The sequence below is a fragment of the Agelaius tricolor genome, unplaced genomic scaffold (genome assembly GCF_023055355.1).
Source record: "Agelaius tricolor isolate 1412-34295 unplaced genomic scaffold, bAgeTri1.0.p SCAF_4, whole genome shotgun sequence".
In the NCBI taxonomy this organism is placed as follows: domain Eukaryota; kingdom Metazoa; phylum Chordata; class Aves; order Passeriformes; family Icteridae; genus Agelaius; species Agelaius tricolor.
Window position 1 is genome coordinate 41,466,233 of NW_027269264.1, and position 9,033 is coordinate 41,475,265.

The 9,033-nt window shown below is 38.9% G+C and overlaps 1 protein-coding gene across 1 annotated transcript; it reads right to left on the reverse strand.

The window, feature by feature from the left end:
- Nucleotides 1–245: 245 nt before the first annotated feature.
- On the reverse strand, nt 246–1,593 carry HSPB3 (heat shock protein family B (small) member 3). Its single transcript, XM_071425958.1, has one exon. It carries the CDS (start codon nt 1,405–1,407, stop codon nt 811–813), a length of 597 nt encoding a protein of 198 aa, XP_071282059.1. The 5' UTR covers nt 1,408–1,593; the 3' UTR covers nt 246–810.
- Nucleotides 1,594–9,033: the final 7,440 nt, after the last annotated feature.

The window sequence follows — 9,033 nt, forward strand, 5'->3', positions numbered from 1 at the left end:
CAAGATTACCTAAAATGTGCAAATAAAAAGGTATTTGTGCAAGAGCAATGTCTTTTTATTACTGAGGTTTCACAAAGAAGAACTTGGTACTTTTGTAAACAAAAATCTTTTCTTCAGTTGTTATGTTAAACAAAACCAATTTTCTGAAATGTCTTTAAAAGTTTTCTTTCAAAGTAATTTGACAGAAAGCATAATTTCTATTTATTGTGTTTTCAAGCAAATAAAGTCAAGTAAAGAATTTTTTTTCCTTGTAGTTTGAAACATGCAACACACTTCTAAAAAGTAATCTCTTGAGAGTTTTTTGGTACAGAAGCTTGAACTGTGGAAATAGGGATTTTTTCTTCATGGTATCTTTCAGTTCGTGTGCTTTTCCAGAGAGAAGAATTTAACTTCAAAAATTAGAAAACAGATTTTTAAAATTTCTATAAGATTCACAACTTGTCCATTCCTTCTTTAATGTTTATGACTATGTATAACAAATGCTTACTGCTTAGAAATACAATTCCCTCTACTTAACTCAAAACTATGCTCCATTTTCAATATGTTATCAAATAGATTTTTTTCTTCTGCTGAGACTAGCCTGAGTTTGCTACTGTTTGAACAGCCTGTGTTTTCAACCTATGTGTAGCTGGAGGCAAGCAGTATAACAGTTTACATCAAACAGTAAACTCAGCATACAAAAAATATATACAAATAATTTCCTTTAATAAATACAGCTACTTGCTTACTACACCCTACAGCATTGCATGACTGATATAATTTTGTTACATTAAGAATGATTTTATCTCACCGATAACTATAGACATGGTTCTAATTCTTTTCCACTGAGTTCTTCATTTCAACAACCAAAATGCCATCATGGCAGAAAAGTGCAGACAAGTCTTTGTTCTCCACTCCGTCGGGTAATTTGTATTGTCTGGTGAAGCTTCTGGATATGAAACCATGCTCGTCCATCCTGGGTCCGTGCTGAGCTTTAATCAGGAGCCAGCCTTCGAAAGTCTGGATAATGATATCTTCGGGGCGGAACTGCACAACATCCAGCAAGACCCGGAATTGTGTGTTTTCCTCCTCCTGGCTGCTCTTCTCGGCCCCAGCCGTGCTTTCTGGGGTGCACCTTTGGTCGCTCAGTGCAGTGGTGGCAGGGCCCGGCAAAGCATATAAAAGGTGGTTCAGTTTGTGTGCTTCCAGCTCCTGGCCAACAAACTGCTCCTGGTAGCGTACAGGAGTTTCCACCCAATGTCTTATGACAGCTTCTGCCATTGCTGAGGCAGAAGGATCAGCTGCTGCTCTTGCTGTGTTGGGAAACTGCAGAGTCACACTGAGCTTTTCCCAGCCGTGTGTCTTACCCACAGACCAGTCTATCAGTTGATGTCGCCTTTCACTTTTAGAACAGGCAGAGCTTAACATTTAATACAGTGTCCTGTGCTGCAGTGCTGTGAGACTTGTTTCGTCTTTTATCCACTAACAATAGAGCACTATTTATAGCACTGCTGTATTGAGTGGCTCCAACACATGCATGGCTTTCATGCAGGAATAGTAAAAGAAACATTTTAATGCATGTCTTATTGCAATATTGTGCTGTTTATAATTATGAATAATGATTACACAAATAATGTGAATATTTTTTTTATTTAAATGGAAGTTCAATACTTTGGTTTTTCCAAGGGATATGTGGTAATAAGTACAAAATCTGTATTTCTAATTGAATTGTATGTTCTAATTGAAATGTGTAGCTAGTGAGGGAAGAGGTTTAATTTCCTTGGGAGCAGGAATGGAGCAGATTTCAGGTTAGCTAAACTGTGAAGTTAGCAAGTGCATTGGACATTTTTGCAGAAGCTGTGCATAGGTGAAATTTGGGCATGGTCACCCCAGGACACCATGTTTTTGATGGGAGGAGGGAACTATCTCTGCCCAAAAAGGGGGAGCCTGAAGGGCTGAATCTGCAATATTAGTGACCTACAAACACAGCAGAGACATCTCCAACATGTCAGGGAGTCAGCCACAAGAGTGCAGACAGAACTACAATGAAAGCTCATGTTTCAGAGCTTCCAGAAGAGCCTAGAGTTATTTTCCCCCAGGGGCATAGTAAAGACAATTCTAAATCCTTAATGCTACAACATTGTCCCAGTAACTCCCATCTTCTGCTGCTTAACAGCTTGAACCTGTGATCTCATCTACTGTATGTGACTGCAAAGCAGGACTGATGACTTCCAAGGCTCTCTGAGGTGTAATTATGGAAGCACAAAATGTTTGGGAATGGAAGTAACCTCTGGAGATCATCTACACCAACCCCCCCTGCTAAATTAGGTCCACCTAGAACAGGTCACACAGGATCACATCCAGGTGGGTTTGAAATGCCTCCAGAGAAGGAGGTTCTACAACCTCTGCCTTGTAATCTTCTTGCCGTTCTATGATTGCAGGGCAGATAATGCCTACAAAGGTCAATCGTTTGTTTAACAAGAGCTAAGAGAAAAGTGCAATAAAGAAGGAAAATAATTTCTAAATTTTAGCATGTTTGCTAGAATATCACTCCAGCTGAGCTTTGTAATGTGAAGCAGAATGTGTTATGGTAATTGTTGGAGAAGATTTTTTTTGTTTGATTTGTTAGTGCAGTAAAAGTTGCCCTAGAGCTAGAAATAATCAAATAAGACACTTTTATTTCTTCTTGTTTGGCTATTGTTCTTCAGAGATCTCTCTCTCCCTTGTCCTTACATGTTCCATTACTATAGTTATTATGGGATCTTTGGTTGCTAATGGAGAAATGAAGAAAGAGGCAACTAAACTTCAATATTTATCAGATATTGACTTCTTTATTGCATTAATAGCAGGGCAGAATTACCAGATGTATGTGTAATTAAAGCTTTGAGGCTGCCATTTTATTTTAAAATTATAAAGGCTGCATTGGAATGTAAGGAAATTTTCAAAAGTTCAAGATAACTTACATTAAAGGCCAACTGTTTAATTGAGTATTGTGAGAAAGAAGTACTGTGAGTAAGGAGAATTAGGCTACTTTATTTAACTATTGGCTCTTCTCCTGTTAAAGTGTCCTCCAGAAATAATTTTAAAATGCAATTCTATATGTATGATTGACTAAAATAGTGATAAAACCAACCTGGAGCATTGCTTGTTATCTGTTCAGGTGTTTTCTCTTTTGCTAGCAAATTATTCACTTGATGAAGAAACTTTAACCCTGAAGCGAAGCAGTATGCCTGGCTGGTTGTGATAGTATGCTTATACAGATTCCTGAAAGCTGTTGCTGTCCCTGATTAATTCTGTGATGGTAGCCTGACTTAATTTACTTCAGTTTTGCACTTCATTAATAAATGTACTGTACAGGAATATCACTTTTAAATTTTGTTTTATTTATTCTCATTATCTCTGGAAAAGGATACACTTGCCCATAGTTACACTTCAAATGGAAACCGAAGTCACCATCACTGCAAGTCACTGTGGGACAGCTGTATCTATTCCCAGAAACAGCTGTGTTAGTCTTTCAAATGTCTGTGCTAAGCATACTTGAAGCTGTCCGGTCTAATTAGCATGAAAGATTCTTTGAATACCCTTTAAATTCATGTTGCATGCAAAATGCTGCAGAAGGTTATGGGATCCCTTTCTACTCTGTAGGACAAGAAATCAGAAAGATTTTGATAATGAAGCTGTAGAGCCTATTTCTGCTTTCCCATCCTGCCCTCTCCTCTGTTCAGTCCCTTCTCTCAGTTTGTCATCTGTGGTCTCATGAATTAGCACAATGCTTCTTATCTCTTTGTTACTAACGGGGGGAATGTGCCAAGTGGAACACACAAACACCCTTGATTTTTGGCTTTCAAATCTAAACATGGGCGCAGTGCTACAACACTGAAGGACTTCTGATGCTCATGGTGCCGTGTTCTTCAAATACCTAGAGCAGGATTCGGCCCAGCAATACGTTTTAATAACAGTTGATTACCAGGGTCTTTTTAAGCCTTCAGAGCAGATCCGACAGGAGCAGGATTAATGTCCTAAATCACCAGCTCGGTGCCTCAGGTTTTGTTTCCCGATTTTACCGTGCCTCGAAGGCCTCTCTCGGTGCTGCCCAGCGGGGAGGCTGTCGAGGGGGAGCACTGCAGAAGTGCTCTTCCGAAGCAGCAGCCGGGCAGCTCGGCCTCCCACGCCGGTGTCCCTGGTGTCCACCTCCGCCGCCGGTTTTCCAGCGCGGCGCCGGGATGCGCGGGCACGGCCGGCCGGGAGCGCGCGGTGCCGGCTCCGCGGGGCACAGCGACATCTCCTGGCGAGGCCGGGAACTGCTCCCGGCGGGCCGCGCACTCTGCGTCAGGGAACGCTGGATAAGAGCTCTACTCTCCTTCACACCGATATAAGCTACTTTCTCAGTATTTTGGAAGGGGGTGGCGGAAAAAAAATATTTCATTCACGTCCTGGGCTGCATCCAAAGCAGCGTGGCCTGCAGGTCGAGGGAGGGGATTCTGCGCCTCTGCCTGCAGTGCTGCATCCAGCTCTGAGGTCCTCAGCGTGAGCACGGCATAGAGCTGATGGAGTGGGTCCAGACGAGCATCAGCAGGATGATCACAGCGCTGGAGAACCTCTCCTGCAGAGACAGGGTGGGGAGTTGGGGTTTTTCATCCCGGAGAAGAGAAGCCTCCAGGGACACCTTATTGTGGCCTTCCAGTATGTAAAGAGGGCTTAAAAGAGAGCTTGTGAGGGATTTTTGACAAGGACGTGTTGTGGTAGGACAAGAGGGGATGGCTTTAAACTGAGAGTAGGTTTAGATTAGATATTCAAAAGGAATTCATTACTGTGTAGGTTGTGAAACACTGGAACAGGTTGTCTGCAGAAGTTGTGGATGCCTCATCCCTGGAAGTGTTCAAGGCAGATTGAGTGGGGCTTTGAGCCATCTGGTCTAGTGGATGGCATCCCTGCCCATGGCAGGAAGCTTAGAACTCAATGATTTTTAATGTTTCTTTCAACCCAAACCTTTCTATGATTGTGTGATGCTATTAAATATATGAAGTAGGCATCCTGGTAAAGCTGTATTTTAAACTGCAAAAATCTAAAGTGCAAAAAATCATGAGAGTAACACATTTCTGATGCATTTCTTAAATAAATACAGGTCCATCTTGCTTGACACAACTTTGACGTAGTAGCTTACCCTGTCACAATCCTCTGTGTGCTTGATTCCCCAAAGATAAATTTGTATTTCAACTACTATTGAAATTCAGTAACTGTTGAAAGGGGAAAAATGTGAAAAGGCTGGCAGGCTGAATTGAACAAGAACTCTTATAGGAGAAGCTAACAGGCTAAATTCACATCAGGGCCATGTAATTATCCAAATGAATCTAGATGAAGCACTGAAGTTACTTTTACGAAAGCACACAGGGATGCCACTCATTATCTACTTCACATGTCATTCAAAAGAGATATTGTCACTTAAGACTTTGCAGTACATATTAAATGAAAGAAGAAGTATTTCCTTTCATTTTAGTAATGTTCTGCTATGCCCAATCGGGAAATACAGGCTTTGTGGTTGGTACCACAAAGCTAGATAGTAAAATAAGGTATATGTGACAATGTAAATGGGGTGATACATATGAAAACTCCATGGTAAAGAGTTATTTTCAACATGACATTTAATATATTTGTTTATAGTGAGAAAATTACCATCTCACTTCCATCACTTTGAATCCATTGCTCCTTAAAGCTATGAGCTTTCTTTTTAGTTGGATTGTTAGATCTGGATCTGTGTAAGCGCTGAAGAAATAAGCAATGTAACCACGAGTCCTGCAAGTGCCTAATCAGCAAATACTAAGTGTTCTGTTTTCAATAAATATTGAGGGATTTTTTTTTTAAGCAACGTCTCATTCCAATCACATGGTGTTTATATTGGTCAGTGAATCACAACATAACTCTTTCTGCAGCAAGACTTCATGCTGTGTTATAAAAATTCTTGCAAGTAGTAAAGACTGTTGTTGTTATGTAGCCAGCTTTACTGAAGGGAGACTTCTGTTTGTGGGTCATGTCCTTCAAAACCTGGAAAAGACTGGATCTGATCAACCTCTTGGAAAATCTCTCCAGGGCACTGATGCTCTCTTGTAACTTATGGGCCTCTTAAGAAGTGGAAAACGAATCCCAGCTTTTGCACTAAGAATCAAGTGTTTGCTCATTTGTTAGGAAGTATGGTAAGAAATAGAAGCAATCATGGAATGAATTATCATTTTGACACATTGCAAACACTATTACAAGACTTTTTTCTTGACATGTTGAGATGATAGAAGAGCATATGAAGGATGAAGCTGAAGCAGTTGAAGGTTGACAGGACCACAGCAGCTGCTGTTGGAACAATAGCTTTACAGAATAGTGAAGGTATGAAATACAACATGTAGAACAATTATTTTTAAATTTCACATTACTGTAAAAGTTACAGTGAGGTCATGCAACTCTTTACACATATCTGCTTTGTTTTTCACATGACATGTTTTTCAATATTTGCATGTATGCTAGAGGCAAATGCATCTGTGCCTCACAAATTCTTGAGGAATTCCTATAGAATGCAAACTCTTTACAGTGATAATAGTCTGTTCAACTTTTGCAGACAAAACAGTGGAGAGGAAATGAACAATTAAAAGAGGATAATGTGCCTTAGGGAGTCAAAAGCTCTGTTTTGCTATTGAAAGTCAGGATCCAAAGCACTCTTGCTGTAGAAACAGTCTTACTTTTCACCAGTGAAAAATCAACTAGTGTTCCAAGAAGAATGCCAATTGTCAGGTTTCCTACTCCTCTGCCTCACTGAAGGTTTTACTTGAGACTTGGTAGGAATATCTCAAGGCAATGAAGTACAATAAGACTCATGTATTTTGGACCTGTTAAAATTTCATAGCTAGTGCTAGCATGTACATTTAAAATGTGAAACCCCTATCCATGGGGACATCTTCAGCTGTGCATGTTTTCATGTGGACCACTTTAGTAAAAATAATACAAGTACTGAAAATCTCACCTATGAAGTTCTGGAAGTAGCAAAATTTATGCTTTTTAAAATTATGTACTGTGTAGGTCCTATATTACACATAAATATGCTAGTATGTAATTAGCACAAAACACTGAGTATCTCCTTTTGGTTTTTGATGTTTGTTTCTTTCTTTTTCCTAAGAAGAAAGTGAAGATAAGTGGTGTACTGATCCTCTGGATATATTTGTCAAAGCAAGTCCTTACCAGAAAATAATTGAACTCACTAAATGAATTTTGAGATTTAAGAAATTCTGTGTTCAAAGAATCCCTGAAAACTCAGCCAAGAACTCGTTGGGGCTGAGTGTCAACGTGTTGGTCTGGTTGGTTGGTGACCAGCTGCTGATCCTGGGGTAGAAGTACTTCATCCAGAAAGTCTTTAAAAAGAAACTGCTGGGATTTGAGAAGGATTTACAGGAAGAGTTTGCTGTGGTTAGTGAACAATTCCTCTCTGGAATGACATAAATATGCTGTTTGATTTCGATATACCCTGGGAATTAACTACTGTGTCAAGCATCTTTAGCTGACAAGGAGCAGCTGGAGACTGACTGGGTAAGTAGTTAGAGTGGAAGGCTTACTCCAAAATCTCAAATTTAGAGTGACTGATAGGATATTGATGGTGTCTCAATGCTATTGTTTTCATATGGTAACTTAGTGGATAATATGAAATTCTTAGAAGGAAAGCGAATAATTCATTGGCTAAAATACTGTCTCACCTTGCCCCTCCACATGGTGAAAGCCAATCAAAATCTGGCTTCTATGTCAGAACTGTTATTTCCTTTAGTGTTGGAATTAAAACAATAGTCTCATATTGTCCTAATTTCCTGACTTTGGCAATGCCAGAAAGGCTGCAGAGGTGGTAAAATCTGCTGCTAGAAATCCTTTTCTGTTGATAATTTTCAGTTAAGTATGAGGAACAAATTCTGATCTATAAACTACATAATCCTTTATCTTTACTGGACCTGCCCTTAATTATGTATCAGTGCAGAATTTACATCCTTAATATTAACACTATCATCTATACTACTTCTGAAATTATAGTTTCTTTCCTAGTGTGCATTCATCTCAGAAAACAGAACTTGACCAGAAACTTTTTTTAAGATTACCAATTAATTTACTCTGAACCTTAATTTATGGGAGGTGGATAAGTAGGTTTCTCCATATACGTGAGTCATGAATGCTTTAAAAATGTTAGGTCTGAAATTTAGAACTCTTTTTCTCCTCTTTCTTATTCAACCTTCTGTTTAAGCATGTTAGAATTTGAAAAATCTAAACATGTTTTCTGGCCTGCTTTGTATACTTGCCTATTTACAAAGACCTCATGCCACATATGTTGGAAAAAAGGGAAATTTGTTTTTCTTCATAAAAAAAGCCTTTGTATCATATAAAATACTGGAAGAATCTAACTCAGCCTTTGCCATACCCTTTAAAGAACGATCTCTGTACATGTCCACATTTATTTAACATGACTAGAAACCTGATTAGTAGGTAAGGTAGCCCTTTTCATTACTACAATACTTTCCTCCCAACATGTATTTGTCAATACAGCTATTTTTATAACACAGATCATAACTGCTGTGAAAATCTGTTGCTATTATGTTGTTCTACTGAAGGTCAGAAGATCCTTAATTAAACTTTATTTTGCTAAGGTTTATGTTTACATAGCATGCTCTGCAAGCAATAAAGTGTTTGTAGTGAGGTCATGAGAGAAAAATAATATTTATAAAGGCAGATTTAACTCACATGTTATAGAAACAATTTTATTTTCACAGTAGAATCTCTTTCTTCCATATTAATCTTTGCTGTACCAAAGAGGTAAATTAAGTCTGTGCAGGCTGATGGGGTAGTTCTGTAGTCAAAGATTAGTAATTAGTACAACAGAGCTTGAATGTGATTATGTACTCTTAGAGAGAAGTTTTAAAAAATAATTTGTGTATTTACTGGGCGTAAGTGTTTACTTAGCTATTCCATATAGGTTTTAGCTTTCTTTGGGGCCAGTTAAAGCTACTTATAGATAGCAGACTGTGTTCTTCATTGTTG